Source organism: Mercurialis annua, linkage group LG3 (genome assembly GCF_937616625.2).
Source record: "Mercurialis annua linkage group LG3, ddMerAnnu1.2, whole genome shotgun sequence".
Lineage (NCBI taxonomy): Eukaryota > Viridiplantae > Streptophyta > Magnoliopsida > Malpighiales > Euphorbiaceae > Mercurialis > Mercurialis annua.
This window is the reverse complement of record NC_065572.1, coordinates 11,407,285-11,428,368: the sequence shown is the minus strand read 5'-3', so window position 1 is coordinate 11,428,368 and position 21,084 is coordinate 11,407,285. Positions and strand designations below refer to the sequence as shown.

At 35.7% G+C, this 21,084-nt stretch overlaps 1 protein-coding gene across 1 annotated transcript; it reads left to right on the top strand.

Moving 5' to 3' along the window:
- The first annotated feature begins 4,807 nt into the window (after window positions 1-4,807).
- LOC126672259 (uncharacterized) lies at window positions 4,808-6,480 on the top strand. Its single transcript, XM_050366208.1, has 4 exons — window positions 4,808-4,847; window positions 4,994-5,293; window positions 5,417-5,684; window positions 5,748-6,480. The coding sequence occupies exons 1-4, from the start codon at window positions 4,808-4,810 to the stop codon at window positions 6,478-6,480; spliced, it is 1,341 nt and encodes a 446-aa protein (XP_050222165.1).
- The last annotated feature ends 14,604 nt before the right edge of the window (window positions 6,481-21,084 follow it).

Sequence of the window (21,084 nt, the reverse complement as noted above, 5' to 3'; positions counted from 1 at the left end):
GTTGTTTAGATAAATACCTATCATTAAAATTTATTAGTAGAACATACCATCTGATCGATTCACTTTCTTTACATAAAAATATGTCATTTTTTCTCACTCCAAGCCATATAGGGTCTTTTAACATGTTACCAATACGAGTCTTTTATATTTCAGCCACTAAGAACGGGGGTCGTTTTGTATGAAATTATGTGAAATTGTATGAAATAATAAAAAAATTGTATGAAATTTTGTGAAATAAATGGGAAAAGGTACAATAATGATCCTAATGTATAGCCTGTGTCTCTTGTTGGCACCTCATGTATTTCGGATCTCAAATATGACCCTAACGTCTTTAAAAAGTATCAGATAAACACAACAATTAGACAGCCGTTAGTTTTTCCGTTAAGTTTGTGATGTGTAATCTAAATCTGCCACATGTACAGTAAAAATGGTCTTATAAGTAGCCTTATATTTGCCACATAGATTTAATAGGAACCAAATTAATCCTTTTTCAATTAAATGGTAAGATTACTATTTAACTCATTGATTCATCTCCTTCTTCCCTCATCTGTATTCATAACAGTACCCATTTCCCTTATCCGCAACACAGGTTTCTCTTCTTTGGTTTTACCCTACTTAATTTGTATTATTTATGCTACTTTATTCTTTTTACTATGAGATTAGCTGATTATTCACGCCGTTTCTTTGTGCAACAATCCCGGTCACTTCCATCGCCACTGTCCCCTTTCTCCATTGCCGGCACCGCCGTCCTTTTTCTCCATCGATGGAAACTTCATAATCGGCAACGTGGTCTCAATTTTGTTTGTATTTGTGAATTTTTCTTGCTATTGACACCATTCTTTTGATTAGGGAATTTGGGTATCTGTAAATTTTAAAAATAAGGGTTTGAGATTAATTATTTTATAGAATTTCCATTTTTACTGTATTAATTGATGATTTGGGTTTCTTAAATGTTCATTCTTACAACAAGAGTTCATGAATTAAATTTGACATATTGCATTTGCTTTAATTTATTAGAGAATAGTTGGAATATTATGGAGTTTGATAACCATAGTTGATTTATGATTCTAAAATTTTGCTCAAACAACCATCAGATGCTATGTTTTTTCTAATAAATTGAAGCAAACAAGAAAGATGGGTCTGTGTGTAGTGTATGGATAAGACTGAATTCACATGAAAGGAGGGAAAAGATAAATTAAGGAGTTAAATAATAATTTTACTAATTAATTGTAAAAAGATTAATTTGGTTTCTATTAAATCTATGTGGCAAATATAAGGCTACTTATAAGACCATTTCATTGTACATGTGGCATATTCAGATTACACATCACACACTTAACAACAAAACTAACGGCTGTTTATTTATTGTGTTCTTTTTGATACTTTTTTAAAACGTTAGGGTCATATTTGAGATCCGAAATACATGAGGTGCCAACAAGAGATACGGGCTATACATTAGGGTCATTTTTGCACCTTTTCCCGAAATAAATTGAAATTAACTCTTATGGATTTATAGGAATTTTTATAAAATAAAATGAAGTCATATAAAAATTTGTGAAATTACATAAAACTATATTAAACTAAATTAGAATTAACTCCTATGAATTTGAAACCTTTTAAAACGAATTGAAATCATATAAAATCTTATGAGACTAAATGGAGTTTCTATGAATTTTTATGGAACCATGTGAAATTGTTAAAACCTTGTGAAACTATATAAAATTTTGTTCAAAATTATAAATAAATTAATTTGTAGTTTTATTTTATTTCTATAGTTTCACATATATGATTTAGCAAAATTAATTTTTAATATATTATGGTACGAACAAAGGATCACTTTGGCCCCTCAACTTGGCACAAAGTATCAAAAACGTCCAAATTAGCAAAACGGGATCACTTTTACCCTGAACTTGTTAAATTTGGTACAAACCCCCCCCCTCCCCACTCTCACCCAAGAGAGTGAGATACACTCTCCGGTATTAGGTGATTTTTTAATGCAAAAAGGGTTCAAATGATCCTAAATTTTATTTATTTTTTCAAATTAATCCATAATAATTAAAAAATCAAATTAATTTTAAAACTTCATATATCAATTTTTTATTACCTAAAAATATAAGGGATCTTTATGTATTTTTTACAAAAAATATTAATTTTTTTTAAAAAACCGATGAGCAGCTGTCGGATTCTTCTCCGGCAGCTGCTCATCGCCGTCTGTGAGAGACGGCGAAATCCGTCTCTCACAGAGACGACGAACTCGTCTCTGTGAGAGACGGATCTCGCCGTCTCTCACAGAGACGACGTACTCGTCTCTGTGAGAGACGGATCTCGCCGTCTCTCACAGAGACGAAACTCGTCGTCTCCGTTGAGAGACGAACCAGATGGGTTCGTCTCTCAACGGAGACGACGGTTGTCTCCGTTGAGAGACAAACCCATCTGGGTTTGTCTCTCAACGAGACAGATCTGTCTCTGTTGAGAGACGAACCCAGATGGGTTCGTCTCTCAACAGAGACGATCCAACATTTTCTGGCGGCTTGGTCGGATTCTGGCGGTGCTTGGTCGGATTTTAGCGGTGGTTGGTCGTTTTGGGTGGTGAACCGTGGAGGAGAGGGTGGTGAACAGTGGAGAAAGAGGGTGGAGGAAGGTGGAGCTGTTGAAGAGAAAGAAAAAAATTGAGAATATTTGAAAAAGGTTTAAAAAGATATCTGAAAATTTAATTATAATTTTTATAAATCTCACTCTCCAATTAAGTGCCACGTCAGCACAAGGGGGGTTTTTGAGCCGGTTTTGTCAAGTTCAGGGTAAAAGTGATCCGGTTTTCTCAATTTGGACGTTTTTGATATTTTGTGCCAAGTTCGGGGGGTAAAGTGATCCTTCGTTCATTATGGTACATGTCAGCTAAAATTAATTTTTTTTATCAAATTCGTATAAAATTAAAAAGATTTTGAGTTTATTTATTGCTCCTTATATAAATCTAACAAAAACTCTAACTAATTTAATATTGATTTATAAATAAAATAAATTAATATAATAAATGTTAATTTAATTAATATAAAATTAACGAGTCATGTTAGGAGCCACGTGCGTAGCACGTAATGCGAAACTAATTTTATAAAACGCCAAGGAAAAATTTTATATTCTCTAAACATGATATATATATATATATATATATATATATATATATATATATATATATATATATATATATATATATATATATATATACATACATACATACACACTACATACTTAGTGTGACCTGATTTTAGGAGGTTATAGTTATTATCTGTTTATATTCAGATCAACTCAGTCAAAATTTCATATGCATGAGTAGGGGTGATTACAGTTCGGTGTGCAAAATGTTGAGATCAAACCAAACCACCCCAACTATTTTGAAAACTAAATTCTCCACTTTCGGTACACGATTAATTTGGTTTCGTTTACCAAAATGTCGATTTTTTCGGTTTGGTTCGGTCGGTTCGCAAAAAAAATAAAGAAAATTTAAGTTAAATTTTTTAAATTTTAGCTGCATAAATAAATACACTGATAATAAGACGTAAGATTAAATATTAAAGGCCTATCATACAAAAAAAATTAACGCTTATACAATTTATAGCCCTATACAGCTATACTATATATAGTATAACAAAAAATGTTAAGACCTAATATAATAAAATTAAGGTTTAATTACTTAAAAACCACTCACCTTGAACTTTTTTTTCGTTTATACCCTGACCTAGGAAAAAATTCATTTATACCCTGACGTATGTATTTATGTTTCACCTCTACCCCGACGCACTAAATTAACCTCTTTTCATTAAGAAAAAAGTTTAAAATAGTTCTTCATTTTTAACCTAAACTAATTAGAGTTTAATTAGAAATGAATTTTTTTATAAATGAAGGACTATTTTTAACTTTTTTAAAATAAAAAGAGGTTAATTTAGTGCCTCGGGGTAGAGGTGAAACATAAACACATACGTCAGGGTATAAATGAAGTTTTTCCTAGGTCAGGGTATAAACGAAAAAAAACTTCAAGTTGGGTGGTTTTTAAGTAATTAAGCCTAAAATTAACACACCCATATTTACAATTATGCAAGTTGTACAAAAAATGGAACTAATCTAAAAATGACATGAGAAACCATCTCCTCAAGTGTCAAAGCACATCAAACCTTTGTATGTCAAAGTTCACATTAAGGGTAAGCCAATCCAAAGGGTCTTGGTGGATAATGGATCAGCTGTGAACATTTTACCTGCGCGGATGCTCAGATCACTTGGGAGAACAAAAGAAGATCTTATAGAAACAGAATTTATGGTTACTAGATTTACAGGAAAAAGTACGAGAACATTGGGTGTTTTATCCATGGAGATTCGTGTTGGTACCAAATCTTCCTTTACTGCTTTCTTTGTTGTCCATACATCTGCTCTTTATAATGCTTTATTAGGGAGAGACTGGATCCATGTGAATTCGTGTGTACCGTCATCCCTCCGTCAATTTCTAATTTTATGGAATGAAGATGATGTAGAGATTGTATGGGCCGATAGCCAAACCTTTTGGAGCCAATGCAGATGTTGTTGATGCATGCTTTTATGATAGTGAGTTTGGCACAATTGAATTTGCTAGAAGAAAAATAATGGCAATCCTAAATATGCTTATATGGGAAGCGAAGATATGTTTGTCACTAAGAAAGTTACACAATCGATTTTTGCTCCTAGCACCATCTTGCATTACTACTAGCCGATGGAACCAATCATAGAAGAATTTGATGATTGAGTACACTACATAAGAATTGACAGCAGCTACAGCAACCATATGGAAAGAGCAATGAATGCCATCTTTCATGACATGATTGGCAAGAACTTAGAGGTATACATTGATGATATCGTTGTGAAATCTAAAAGAGCTAAAGATCATGTGGCTCATTTGAGAAATGCTTTTTAAAGGATGAGAACACCTAATTTAAAGCTAAATCCTCTCAAATGTGCTTTTGAAGTGCAGGCTGGAAACTTTTTAGGATTTATGTTCACCAACGTGGAGTGGAGATTGATAAAAATAAAGCCAATGCAATCCTAGAAGTTCAGCCGCCTCTTAACAAAAAAGAATTACAGAGGTTCCTTGGTCAGGTAAACTATTTAAGAAGATTTATTTCTAATTTAGTTGGAAAGACCAAAGAATTTGTCAACCTTTTGAAATTGAAAAATGCTACCGAGTTTATATGGGAAAAACAACATGAACAAGCGTTTGAGAAAATTAAAGAATATCTGTCTATACCTCGTTTGTTAATGCCTCCTAAGGAAGGTATCCCTTTGAAATTATATATTTCAGCCACTACATAATCTATTGGTTATTTGTTGGCACAAAACAATCAATCAGGTCATGAGTAGGCTATTTACTGTTTAAGTAGGTCTTTAATACCTACAGAGGTTAGATATTCCCCCATAGAAAAACTGCCTCTAGCATTGTATTTCTCTTTTGTAAAACTGAGGCATTATCCAGTACGGTCAAGAGTTTACATAATCTCTCAAACGGATATTGTAAACTACATGCTGAATAAACCAGTGTTAAGTGGTAGGATAGGTAAATGGTTGCTTGCTTTATGCGAATTTACAGTAATTTACTGTCCTCTGAAATCTGTGAAGGGACAAGCAGTGGTAGATTTTGTAGCCGATCACCCCACCACAGAGATTTTGTGAGAAGCAGATTGGGATGTTTATGCAATTGATGAGAGCGTCTGGGAATTCAAGTTTGAAAGTTCATCAACTGAGAGATCGACTGGAGCAGGAATCATTATCAGATCTCCTACAGGCGCTAAGACGGCTTTATCTTTTAAGCTGGACTTTAAGTGTACCAACAACCAGGCGGAGTATGAGGCTCTGGTGATTGATTTGGAGATTTTGCAATCGCTTAGAGCTAAAAATGTGATCGTAATGGGTGATTCTCAACTTGTGTTGAAGCAATTATCAGGGGAGTATAAATACAATAGTTTATCTCTAGCACGTTATTATACTGCCTCAATTCAGTTGCTTGGTTGCTTTGATGAGGTATCTTTTGTGCATGTTCCCAGGGAATCTAACTGGGAAGCTGATGAACTAGCTCAAACTGCATCTGGTTTAAAAATGTCAGGAGCATTAACCCACAAGTTCTTAGTGGTTGAAAAAAGATGTCATCCATCGATTCAAGAAAAAGGAATCCAAATAGAGGTTCTTGATATTGGAGTCACCGCGGTGGTTGATTGGCGTTATGACATTAAAAGATATTTGGAGAATCCTGGAATAAGAATGCCGCACAGAGTGAGAGTGCAAGCAACCAATTATGTCTTAATGGAGGATGAATTATACAGGAAAGGATTTGACGGCATCTTGCTAAGATGTCTTTCTCACCCAGAATCTCTTGAAACAATGAAGCAGGTCCATGAAGGAGTATGTGGAGCGCACCAAGCTGGAACCAAGATGAGGTGGCTGGTCAGAAGATATGGTTATTTCTGATCATCAATCTTGAAAGGTTGTATCAAGTATGCCAAAGGATGTCGACAATGCTAGAAGTACAACAACATCCAAAGAGTTCCAGCAGATGAATTACATTCCCTGGTCAAACCATGGCCATTCATAGGGTGGGCCATTGATCTTATTGGGAAAATTCATCCCGCTTTTTCAAAATGGCATAGTTTCCTTGTGTTGTCCATAATTATTTTCAAAAAAAGGGTAGTGGTTAAACCTTTGAAAAATAATGGTCAAGAGGATATAATTAATTTCATCAAAGAATAAATTATTCACCAGTTTGAGATTCCTTGGTCGATTACCACTGACCAAGGTACTATGTTCACAAGGCAAGAGATGAAAGATTTTTCAGAAGATTATGGTATTAGGTTGTTAAAATCCACGCCACATTATGCACAAGCCAATGGTCAAGCAGAAGCATCTAACCAAGTGATAATAAAGATCTTGGAAAAGATGTTGGAAGAGAATCCTAGGAATTGGCACAAAGTTCTGTTTGAAAGTTTATGGGCATACAGGTGTTCTAAGAGGGAAGCCACTAGAGTAAGTCCTTTTTCTTTGGTTCATGGCCATGATGTAGTGCTGCCAATGTAAATAGTTGTTCCTTCATTAAGAGTGGCTGAGCAAAATGGGTTGACATCTGATGAATATTTTGTGGCTATGTTGATGGAGTTAGAAGCAGTGGATGAAGAGAGGTTGCAAGCTCTGAATAGATGATTGTTGCAAGAGCCTATAACAAAAGAGTGAAAATAAGAGTTTCATCCAAGGAGAGTTGGTGTGGAAGCTGATCTTGCCACCAGGAAGTAAAGATAGAAATTTTGGAAAATGGTCACCCAATTGGGAAGGACCATTTAAGGTACATCGTCTTCTAGATGGTATTGCTTATTAGTTGGCAAGTTTGTCAGGAGATCCCCACAAGAGATTTATGAACGGGAATTATTTGCAAAAGTATTTACCAACTATATGGGAAAGGGGAAGGAAAGAATAGTACATCCAAATGAATGGCTCACTTGTGTTTTTTGTTTTTAGTTTTTTCTTTTTTGTATTGTGTTGTAAATATCGTGTTGTACTGTAAGCAGTGATTTTCCCTAATGAAGAGTTGGCCACTTTCTACTTTTGACCTTTGATATTTTCCTAAAAAAAAATTAACTACTGTATGGCTACTTAAGCTAAAATTTCAAAAGAAATTCATACATAAAAAGAAACGGCCAAGTAAATGCAGATGCATGACTCTAAGTGACACATGTGCTCGCGTGGAGCAAATCCTGGTTTGGACATCACATCACTAAAAAAATACATGGAAAAAGCCATCTTCATACCAGGAGTATAAACACATAGTGTAATGCAATGCATGGTTGTACCTACACGTGAATCTTGGTGTGGAACAAGAAAGCAAACAAATGGTTGGAGAGCCATCTTCACACCAAGACATTTGGAGTTAAAAAGTACTTGTATGGCATCTCTGTAATGCAATGCATGACCAGGTGAAATATGTGAAAGTGTACGTGTCTAAACAAGCAAGTAGTGGCCAAAGGCCGCGTGAGAAAACATGTCCTGACATATAAAAAAAAGCCAAAGGCAAGGTCCTATGGCTTAACAAAAGTCGCAATGTCTAATTCAAATTATCCTAAAAAACAATTCATACACAAAATGAAGAAAGATCATCAAGGAGCTGTTGTTGTTGTAGATGAGTAAGACAGAAGCATTGGGGAAAAAGAAGAATCTGAGAAGAGATGCTGCAACTTGCTCCATTTGGACTGGCAAAACAGCTTTGTCCTGGCAAGCCATAGCACAATTCCTAACACATGTAGCCATATCCTGCCTCTTCTTCTGGATGGTAGTGTGAATAGGTCAGAACTGGGAGGTGATCTCGTGATACCTGGCAGTTAGAGGCTTGTTTGCCTCTAGGAGATGAAGCTGTTTAGTCTTCAAACCTTGAATGGCATCCTCCAGCTTCTGAATCTCCTCCTCAAAAACTTCACCACTGGCTTCAATGTCCCGGATCTTCTGTGCCACTTCCCGCTTTTCGGATCCCAAGGACAAGTATAAAGCATTGTCTGCCTTAGAAGAAGCTAACTTTAGAGATCACTGGACTCAATCTCCACACTAGACTTCCACAAGTTTAAGAACTCTAGAATCTCTGGCTCTACTTCATGATTGATAATGAAATCAGGAACAAGGCGCGGGACATGGAAAGAAGAAATGAGCTCCTCCTTCTAAGAGCCTGTGATGGCAAAAATGTCTTGGCTTAGGACCTGCTTGACAAGAGCAAGAGCATTTTTGATATCATCTGGAGGTGGAACAGAAGGAAGGCTAGTCTCTGGGGTGTTCATCTTATCTAAGAAGCTTAAATCCACTAGATCTTCATCTTCTGTTATGATTGAAGAGAGCTTTTTGATATGAGGTATGGGCTCATGAACATTTGGATAAAAAGTGTGTCAGTCCAATAAGAGTTGAGAACTAATTGTAATTAGAGGTCATGCACTTACCTCAGATTCACTAGAAGTGGCAGATACATTGGCAAAAGCTGAGCCTGAAGCTGAAACAGAAGCTGAACCAGAAGCTGAGCCAGAAGCTGAACCAGAGGCTGTAGATTTGGTGCCTTGTTGTTCCGGTTGATGTTCTTGGCCTGAAGAGTTTTTTTTCAACAAAATAACCTGGATGTTCATCATAAATGTTAAATACCAAAAGAATAGCTACCATGAGCCTCAAAAGCTCTATCATCCTCAGTTTCCATGGCCACTTCCGTGCCAACATTTCCTGTTGCTTCTTCCATACCAAAAGCAGCTTCTATACCAATGAAAATGGAATGTAAGATAGATAGATCATTTAAAGGTGGAAGAAACATGAGTGAAAAAGATTATGAAGTAGTTCATGAAGAGGAATATCTGGTGGGCCATCTTCTAAGACCACGGTTTCCGGAGGACCATCATTTTTCTTAGCTACCTTCAGGAATCTCCCAGAACTTCTAGACCTAGGCTGTTCCATCTTTACAGAAGAATCATCATAGTATTCTTTAGAAGGGTTGGCGGATTTAGAAGATGTGTCACTATTCTTCCTTTTGGCCTTTTTTTAGGTTTTCCTAGTGGAGTAGACTTCTGGGAAAATTTGCCTGGCAACTTTGGTTCCTCTCCAGCAAAGGTGTAAAAGATTAGATATAAAAAGGAGGAAAAAGGAGTGTAAAGGTGAGATCATTACCTGCATCCATTGATCGAATGAGTTGGAACCGCTCCATCCACCAAGAAGCGAAATCATGTAGGGCCAACAAATTTTCTACCAAAGGGCAGCGAAGATGAGCATGTGTTTTTGAGAATTGCTCCACGGTAGATTTTGTCCACTTCTTCACATGATCATAAGGAGCAAGGAAAGGTTGGATCTGAGCAAGGTCGAGTCCAAACTGCCTACTCCAAAGACTACTCATATACACTTTATACACGAAACGCTAGCCGGCAGGACGAGCAAAAAAGGCTTGTGATCCTCCCACAAACAATACTCTAGAAGTAGTAAAAGCGCAAAGGAGTTTTCTCTTAATCAGGAGAAGCACACTGGGGTGCTCTGAGAAGATAGACATCCACTGAGGCATATGGGAATAGTGATCAAAAACAGATAAGGCCGATGCTTCTCTAGTAGTAAGGGTGGCCAAGAAGTCAAGGACTGCATCTTCATCAAGGCAACACTTTACCAATAGAAGATCCACAATAGGAGTAATGAGAGGACCTACCACTGCACCCCTTAAGTTCAGGGAAATAAGAAAAAATCCACATTTGTAGCAACCACATGTGACCTCCTAGTTTGGCAAAACAATGGTTAGTAATACACCGCTAAAGAGCATGATAGAGAGAACCTAGAAGCACAGGCCCCAAAACCACAAAAGTTCCATTAGCCAAATTTCTTGCAAACTTTAGATGTTCCTTGGTAAGAGCGCTAGAAGATGTACACAGATTACAGATCAAAACCCACAAAAACTCTGTATGTTCTCTCAACGAAGGAGTCTCGATTAAGGCACACCACTTGTTGACACATGCCTTGTAACTCGGGTATTCCGGATAAGAAAACAAGTCCTTATGTTCTACCTCATATAAGCAGGGAGCATCAAACCCAATGACTTGAAGGACGGTGAGCATAAAGATATCTTTCAAAGTAATGGACATTGAACCATAGGGGAAGATGAAACAATTGGCAAAATAACTCCAATGAAGAAGAAATAACCTGCACATACCAGCATGGAGTTCAAGGGGTTTCTGACTCATCTCTATCAACTAAAGCAAACCAAGTCTTCGCCAATCTTTTTGGAAATGAGGACGCAGGCGAGATATCCATGATGACCATCCAACCGTTTGTCGCGGCCATGACTTGATCGCAGCTGTAGAGTCTATGGCACCTGTAACTGTATGATCTAGTAATATTAGATCATCCTTGTGCACAGGAAATGGAGGAGATTATGGGATAATTTTATTGCCAACTCCTTGAATGATAAGGCCCTTGTTTGAAACAGGCGCTAAAGAGGTTTCCCTTTAAAGAACAATGATCTTGAATAAGCAAAGTCTTTGATGCAGTGATTAGATAAAAAGATCTAGTACAAAGGTTACTCGAAAAGGATGAAAGGAGGAAAAGAAGCAAGAGCGGATGGGTACAGAATTTGTGTGTAGAACTCCTGAAAGAAACATATTTGTTCAGACATGGAACATGGCCTTAAGATAGAAAGGAGTCAAAGATATATACCTTCTCAATAGCTTTCTTTCGGATGGCGAGGATAAGAGAAATTGGAATGTAGCCTTTGTGATTGGCTCAAACCTTGTAAGTACAAGCTTTACTTTTAAGCAATATATACATTTATTTAAAATTGGCTAAAATGGAGTAAAGTAATTGGTTCTTATGCATTTCTAAACAAACAAATCTAAACCAATTACCTGGACAATTTGTTTTTTAAATGGTTTAAGGAAAACCGAATGAACATGGTACAAGCGGAAAACAAAGATTAGGCCTAAATTTCATATGGCCTTAAATTCCGTTTAACTTAACTACTTAGGGATTATGTGATTTCTAAAGGCTTAAAATAGTTTAACTAAATTCATAGCCTGAAGAATTTGCAAGATTTCTAGTTTTATAGGTATCCTAAACCTCTAAAAACAACACCTGCATGTAAAAGTCCATTCCAACAAACAGTACCATGCCAAGTCCATATCAACCAATCCACAAAACAACTGAAATTCAATTTTGCTTACATATGCCTGTCAAAGGAGTGAGTGTGAATTCCATGGCAAATCATTGAAAGCTGGCTTCTGAGCCGCAAAACTAGAAAAATTGGCACTTGTGGTTGCCAATTTAGGAGAACTTGCAAAATTAAAAGCAAACATGTTCAACAATTCAAAATCAATAGACAAGATACTACTAAGGATTCTGAAATTCAAATCTTTACCCGTTGATTGGAATAAATCCTTTTGCAAAGGATTACTTGGGGAGCTCTCCAGATTTGTTGGAATTCATAGGTACCTCTACAACTTTTGGAGAAGCTGAATTAGCTGCTACAGTGGGTCTGAAGGGAGGAGTAGCTATCTTCCCGTCAGAGAAGTAAAAGACCGACGGCTTTTGAGATGAAAAAGCCGTGGTAGATTCTGAAATTGAAACTACTGTTAAGATCATTAACCTCTAGACTTGTTTATTTGACACAACTGTAAGGAAAATGAAACCTAAATTCATCTAGCAAATATCCTACCCATGGTCAAAAATTATACATACAACACAAATATTCTTCACAAGATCAAGAGATTAACCTAGTGTATTGTCCAAATTTGTTGCTGTGATGGAGGTGGACGAGGAACCCGCTGGAGCAGTTGACATGGAAGTTGTTGCAGTGGTTGGGTTCGCTAAAGAGAAGATCGATGGACGGTTGGACACGCTGAGCAACAAAGGACTTGCTGGAGCAGACGGTGAGCGGCTGCTGGGTTTGATGCCGTGGAATTGCTGAGATAGTGTAGCTGCTACGAGCAGCTGGGCGGAGCTGAGAGCGGCTGGCGAAGGAGAAGCGCGGCCTAGAAGCGCTGAAGCTGCTGGATCCACTGGTTGGAGTGAGCAACTGGGCGACACGCGATTGGAAGAGTTTATGGGCGGTGGTGAAGGCGAAACCGTGGCTGCTGGGTCCGCCTGGTTTACTGTTGAAATAGAGAAGTTGGTATAGCCACCGTCACCTATTGCTTTGGTTGAGGAGCTGAGACGAGTGGTTGGCGTTGACGAGATGGGCGAGGAAAGGAGCTGGGCGGAGCTACGAGAGGAAACAGCTGGATCCGGTGGGGCGACGAGCGGGCAGCAGGGGTGCTGGACAGAGAAGCTGACCGTCGGACCTGTTTGGTCTAAAGAGGACTTGTTGAGCAAGGGAGCAGCTGCCACCGGTATCTCCGCTACCGTGGTGGTGGCCGCCTGTGGCTCCTTTTCTTCACGAATTTTTGATAGATCTTGGGTGTTGACAATTAATGGAGGTGAAGATGAGTTAATTTGGAAATTAGGGTTCGCTAGAGGTTTTAGGGAAGAAGCAGATTTTGAATTATTTTCATCTTCTAGAACATCTACACCCTTTGGCTTTTTGTGTATTTTTAAATTTTTTAAATCTTTTTGGTGAGCTTTTTGAGATAATTTTGCCTCAACTTTGAGACGATTTTGAAGCATTAATTTTTGATTCTCAACTCTCCAAAAACGTTCATCAAATTCAGAAAATAAGACTTTAGGCTTAACCATAATGAAAAATAAAAAAATAATTTTGACCATAAAAATTTGTGTATTAGTTTACTAAAATTAAAAATTTATATTAAATGTAAACAACACGCTAAATTTTGTGATTTTTTACGCTATTAAATCTATAATAAAATATGTCATTTTATGGTGTCAGTAATTTAGGGGCGTGCACAACCAAATCAAAACCCGATTAACTGAATAAAAAAATGCACTTCAATTTTGATTTGAAGATATAAGGAAAATTAGTTTCTTTTATTTGGTTGAAATTTTTGAAAAAAAATTAAGTTAATTTTGATACAAATTAAACTAAAAAATACCTAAACTGGCCGTTTGGTACAATTTAAAAAAAAAATATATAAAATTGATTCGATCATATTTATATTTGAACCAAATATACACAGCTAGAAAATACTGATAAGGGTTACCCTTATAAATGAACATAATGCTAAAATCCTTATTTTAGTGTAAACTCAAAGGAATAAAAAAAAAGATATTTAACCTAAAAAATTTAATCCATTTTAGCATGCCGTCTTACGTGGCAATGCTTCTATTTTTTTCAATTATTATCTAAAAGTGTATGTTTCAATTTTCCACTTTAAATTGATCCACTCGTTTGTCGTTACGTCAAGTACAATAAAATGGGGTAGATTTATTGGATTAAATAGCATTATTCAAAAAATAAATTTAGACTAATATTTCTAAACTTAATTATATTAAGATAAAGAGTTACAATCATAATGATTTCTTCATTATCATTTCGAAAAAGTTTAAAGCAACCATACATTGAAAATGGTTCATACCTCGCTATCACTTCAATTTTCAGTGAAAAACAAAGACTTTAGATCCTACTCGTATTTAGGGGGAGCAACAAAACTGGCCAACCGAAACCGATCAAACCAATGATTTTTTGTCAGTTCAGTTCGATTAAATTAATCGAACTGGCCGAGTTAGTCAAAAAATTAAATTTTTAAAATTTTTATTCATATTTTTATCTGTTTTAACTGAACCGACCAAATTAACCAAGCTATTTGATCGGTTTGGTTTTGAAATTTTTTTTTATTCGGTCGGTTCAATTTTCATTAAAAAGTTTTATTCGGTTGGTTCGGTTTTGGCTATTCGGTTGAATAGTTAATTTAGTTAAGGCGTTGTCGGTTTGGTTTTGACCCAACCGACTGAATGCTCACCCGTACTTGTATCACTAAAAAGTAGCTAGCAATTCGTGTCTTCGTGTCATAAATATGTCGTGTACTCATTTAAAAATAGAGAAATTTCCTCATCAAAACACGACCCATTTAACTAATCGTATGAAAATGTCAAATTTAAACGTGACCCGTTTATTAAACGAGTTAACACTTATGGAATTTTCTAACTCATTTATTAAAATAGATAATAACATATCACATGTTTAACACGTTTATTAATGTCCCATTTAATTAGTTTAACACAATTTTTAATTAAATGAGTATAAGCAAACAACAATCTTTAAAATAACCATAAATCTCAATAAAACAAACAACAATTAATAAAGACCAAATGACCAAAAAAAAGGGTAAACCTTTCATAAAAGTTTTACAAAAGTCCAAACCTTTCACTTTTATCCAATTTGTCCTGAAACGCATGATTTCGTTTCAATTATGTCCAAATATGTAATTTTGTTCATGTGGCACCGTTATCCACATCAGCACCAAATAAACACAATTGTGTAATTCGATATAATTGAAATGAAATCATGCGTTTCGGGACAAATTGGATAAAATTGAAAGGTTCGGGACTTTTTTTTTTTGGTAAGCCCATCCGGTTTTCAAGGCTTCGCCCTGACTAATCCGGATCCGACCCGTGTCGCGCACCTGACATGGTGGGTGAGTCTACCAGTGGGAATTTTCTGCATTCACAAGGACTCGAACCCGAGACCTTGCTTAAGCGATACCAAGCCGCTTACCACTTGGACCAACCCCCATTGGTAAAGGTTCGGGACTTTTGTGAAACTGTTATGAAAGATTTGGTTTTTTTGTTAATTTGGCCATTAATAAATTATATGTATTATATGAATATATTTGATCACATATGATAATTTAATTAATTAATTAATAAATAGATTTAAACATGTCATAACGTGTTAGGCGAATTTAACCTGTTTAACTCGCTATTTAACCGTTTATGATACTAATTAATATAAATTCAACCGGAATCTGCTTAATTTCATTTCGTGTTGTGTCGTGTAAATAATTGCCAGCCCTGCTGAAAAGGACAAAAAGAAAAGAACAAATTATTATCTAACTAAATTAGAGATATAGGATCACAGCTACAATGATTTTAAACATATTTATTAAACAGGTGCGACTCCGAATAATTGTTCCAGTCCCTTAATTGAGTTTGTATGTGCATGTCCAAACAAAAACATGCAGATTATAAGCTGGAAAATAATGACTTTTGTACGAACTATGAAAGCTACAATTTCGTGAGAAATATATACTTATATAGCAACTTGATGCTTGATTAATTGAATCCATTATTATGAAATTGAAAGATTTACCATCATTTATCGAAGGCTCCAGAAGCAACTCCAATACAAAATAACATAAAATATTTCACATTATTTTATATTTTCTATTGTATGTTTATTCCAATCTATTACACTATATTTCACAAAGCATATATTTTTCTTTATTTTCTTTTTTTTTTTGCATACAATATTATTGTATTTAAGCCCGCATTTACCATTTTATACCTATATCTATATATATTTTTGGTACGGATACATGAGGTGTCCTAAACGGATATGAGTGAACACTTTTAAATTTTCCACATTTAAACTAATCCCACTAGATCCGGATAGATCTCTTGCGAGAGACAAACTTCTAATGCCATATTTTAAATGGCTGCATACATGAATACAGTTCGAACCCACGACCTAACTTAAACTAGGAGAAAGCTTTAAAAACTTGGGGTTTTAAACGCATATATTTTATATTAATAACGCTCAATTGATACTAAAATAATATATTTATAATTATAATTATATAATATTTAATTATAAATTATTAATAAAAACTAAACCTATTAATAAATAAAATTATAATGGTTAAAAATTAAAATATAGATCACATTCAAATATAAATAATAAAAAAATACAATTTGAATAATCTTCTCCATACCTCCGTATTAGTATACATCTTGCATAAATGATCAAATAATTATAGTTTAATTATGTCTTCACTAATAAAAATATATTAGACACCTAGTTTTCTGACAGGTAAAAAGTGATAAGGGACTGAAGCGCCCCATGATGATTTCTACAGAATCTCGTCTGGGTAATGAGCTAATGATCTGCATGTCTGAATTCAAGCAAGCTAGCTCAGTGCATGGTGATGAACTTGAAGAATTAAAACGTAATTAGCCGCAAATAAACCATTGTGAGCGGAAACAGAGTTTCGGGATTCCGTTCACCCAGACTTATGCCAGGACTCTATTCTGGACAGGTTTTAAAAAGGTGTGGAGTCGCCACCAAACTCAGCTAGAAAATGCCTTTTACATGGACTCGATAACCATACTCGATTATGAGTAAGGTTCAATACGCCGACCAAAGACTTGGGTTTGTGGACCTCCCGAGACTCGTGCAATTTGACTTATTAACCTCTATTTTCTTTACTTACTAGATATATCTATATCACCTCGACATATATTGCAATTTGCATGATATATTGCCGGAAATGTAAACACTTATGAAAACAGTAAACACGTTTGACGCGTATATAACTCGATCTGGACTATCAAGTAGCAATTACTCCTAGCATACATCTAAACCTGGCAGTTTCTAACAAGTAACAAGTATTGGCTGGTCTGGATATTTTTCATGCACAAAGCGTAAACCAAAAGTTTAAGTTTTGATTGATTTTATTAGGCGGTTCTTGAAATCCTATACAACCTCTAATTACATAGGGTTAATTCCATAAAAAAAATCACGAACTTTACACGAAATTTTATTATAATCACGACTTTTAAAAGTTGCCATATAAAATCATGACCTTTCATTTTTTTTCAAATCTATCACCGATTTTTTTCCGGTGTATTTTTATCTTTCATTTTTTTTCAAATCAACCAGATTATGATTGCCACATCAGCAAAAATACACTGAAAATTAATTTGGTGATAGATTTGAAAAAAAAATAAAAGTTCATGGTTTTATATGACAACTTTTAAAAGTCATGATTAAAATGAAACTTCGTGTAAAGGTCATGATTTTTTTATGAAATTAACCCTACATTTTACATGCAACCCTAAGATGTCTAGGTGATTGGTTGGAATTGATAAGATTGCTAATTATTGTGGCTTGTCCTTTAGCCTGTTAATACTGAATTGGAATGCTTTTGGAAAGTTGTAAATGTGCTCACGAGCAGTTGATATGCATATAAGGTGAGGAATACTTGTAAACCTCGTTGACTTTTGAGTGCCTAAAACTCGCGTGCATTTGATCGTCGGTGTGGTCAAAATTGGTTATTAGGCAGAACATGGAAGTTGTCCGTCTCACATATACGGTTCTATTAGTTTGAACCAGGGTTGATTACGAGTTTGGGTGGACCCAAAACTCGTTCTGGAAGTGGCTGGGTTTGCCGGTTGTGGGCTCATGGGCCAACTTTATGCTTTGTATTACATTTTTGGAGTCCAGGGTCCGGATTACATTGGGTCTGCCCATTACAGAGCATAAAAGTAAAGTACATTAATTCCTTACGTCTGGGTTCAAACTGGACCTAATTCTGAGCTCAAACGAGCCCGAAAACCATGATTAAAGTTTGGATAATCTGGAAGCGTTTCTGGGGAGTAGGGGCATCAAGAACACGGAGTCATTTGCAGTGCCAGCGCCGCTGGTTCATACTGCAGTGGTACTGATTGTAGCGGCGGCGGTGGTCTACGCAAGTTGAGGCAGCAACTCGTTTTTGTCGTTTACGGTTCCGATTTTCGTGCTAAGACAAGTAAAAACACATAAAACAGAACAAAGAATGAAAGTAGAATATTCTTGGAGTGTTTAAAGCGAATTAAAGCACTAATAGCGATTTAAAACAATTTCTTGGAGATTCAGTTTATGGCAAACAATCTTAGTAACCATCCTAGCATTCTTTCTAAGAGTGATAATTAATTGAAATTTTGGTATGGCATCAAAACACGTTAAATCATCTATTTACATGCTCCATATCGATTTTCATGGAGATTTTATTAAGAACGTCAAATTTGATTATAATGACAATTTTCATGGCAAAATCATCAAAACAACTAATATGCATCCCAGTACATACAAATTCAGCAGATATAAGCATCATGGTATATTAATGATATATGAATAAAAAGGGGTCCTTAGAAGTACCCTTCTAAGTCCTTGGCTCGTTTACTGGCAAAGTGGATACGGAATCCAGCTTCGAATACTGTGCACGGTTGCATTCTTAATCAATTAAATCGTCTTTAGCTTGTTCCATTGATTGATGAGTGTGTGTATGTGTTTGTGTGTGTGTGTGTGTGTGTGTGTGTGTGTGTGTGTGTGTATGTGTGTGTATGTGTGTGTTGTGTTTGGGGGTTCGGTCAGAGTAGGTGTTTGTCTATGGTTTCTGGTGCTACGTCTAAGATGAATTTTCCGATCACTGGCTAGGCTGCCTAGCAGGGGTATTTATAGAATGGAGGGATGACCTAGGGTTTTCTAGGAGTTAAATTAGTTTTAAATTACTATTTACCTAGATAGAGTTTGATTCAAGGTTGAAGAAATGGTAAGTGATAGACTATTAAGATTATGATTATCTCTACATAATTTCACTTAGAAATTTACATTTAAAATTTGGATTTTGACTTGCTAGATAAGTAGAAAGGTGCTAAAAGTTAGTTTTTGTTCCTATAAGTGTAAAAAAGGCTTTGGGGATCCCATAGATTTAGGTATGGTCAATGTTTGCCTATTAGGCTTGCAAATTAGCCTGTAAACTTTTAAGACATCAATCTCTTTGGATTTTTATAGGCTATTTACAACTATTTACGTTTTAATCCTTCAAGATTGCAGTGGTGCACTGATTACGCCTGCTTGGATTCCAAAGCAAATCAATAGCTCGTCATCCGGACGAATTTCTCTAGAAATCATAATTGCACGCTTCAGTCTCATATCATTTTTTACATATCTGGAAAATAGGTGTCTACACCCATAAAAATCAAAAGGGGTCATAATAAAACTCTAAAAATTGGACTAATTGCAGCCACATCACCATTCAAATAACCCCCTTATCCAAATTATCCCTTGTAGTGCAGTATAGTCTCCAGGATCTCAGAATCTACTTCTACAATAGGCGTTGTTCCAACAAACAAAGAAAATAAATATGATTCCATTACAGAGAGTCAACAACAACCAATGCAGAGACATTATACAAAATGAATTAACACATTATACAACCAACCAACAAAACAAACCAAATAATACACAAACAATAATCTATTCACACACAATAAACAAAGCAATCATGCATTTAAGACTAATTGTTTGAAAACAACGTACCCAAAACCCAAAAATTTAACCCTAAACCAAAAAGTAAAATTTCCATTAATAAAACACGTACCTGGCCATTTCTTCCCTTTCGTATCATCAGTGTCAAAGATTTTTTCTTTTCCCATTATCTTCTTTTTTACTGTTTTACGCTTTAAACATGTGAATGGAAAAAAAGTGTCAAGATCCATCAGTTAACCAACTAAGACCATCTAACAGTAACTCTAAAAAAATTGAAAAGCCATTTTTCTCATACCAGGATATTTTCTTCCTTGTTATGTACACGCAATCGAACACGAGAACGAGAGAAAATGAAGAGCCGCAAATGAGGAGGACAAATGCTAGACCAGACACATAGAAAATAGGGGAAAATAAAAAAAAGACTGGTTTGAAAGACGAAGAGAAATGACCAAGGAAGTGTATGTCAGAAAGTGATAAAATAGAAAGAGAAAAGTTATTGAGCAGTTAATGTAAATTTGAAAAGTCAACCTACATGTCTGACGGAGGGACTGACCAAATTGAAAAAGGATAGGGCCGTGTGGGGACAGGTGGCGTGGGAAAGGAGTGCAAAACGATTAAATCGGCGGCGCCACGATTTGCGTTTTTTGTTGTCAAAAGGGTCGTGGGTGGAGCCGCCATAAAGTTCGGGGGGTTTAGTGACCGTTTTGAAAGTATAGGAAGTTTAGTGAAGGTTAGGTTAAAGGTCGAGGGGGATGGGTGATTATTAGCCCACTATCTGGTTCGTTATAACATGTCATTATCCGGTCGCCAACTCATCAATTTTTCATAGAATTTTTGAACGGTGTATGGATTTGAAAAAAGGTTGTACATATAGTTTGACCCCTAAACTTGTACCTTTTTACCCATCTAACCCCTAATCTTAACGTCTCATCTATCGAACCTCTGAATTTGTTAAATAACCCGATTGAACCCCTGAACTTGATAAATACGTAAATATTGAAACCCTCCGTACACAATTTATGCTAGAATGTTTCAAGTGACAAGTGGACATATAGGGGTTCAATATTTACGTATTTATCAAGTTCAGGGGTCAAATCGGATTATTTAACAAGTTCAGATGTTCGATAGGTGAAATGTTAAGTTTAGAGCTGAGATAGGTAAAAGGGTACAAGTTCAGGGGTCAAACCATATATTAAGCCTTTGAAAAAAATAATAGTTCGTGTATGAAAATGACAATTTTTAAACAGCGTGATTAAAATGATAAAACGTGTTGGTAAATGTTTATGATATTAACCTTTTTTTTAGATCAACATGGATATTATTGTATTCATACTAATATAATTTCTTTTACCAGTAAAAATATGGTGTGTAGATAATAATTTATTCTCTTAAAC

Coding starts and splice junctions, on each gene's coding strand:
- LOC126672259 (XM_050366208.1), top strand. CDS start 4,808: ATGGAAAGAGCAATGAATGCCATCTTTCATGACATGATTG. Junction 4,848..4,993: donor CATCTTTCATGACATGATTG/GCAAGAACTTAG, acceptor TTTGAAGTGCAG/GCTGGAAACTTTTTAGGATT. Junction 5,294..5,416: donor GTTAATGCCTCCTAAGGAAG/GTATCCCTTTGA, acceptor TAATACCTACAG/AGGTTAGATATTCCCCCATA.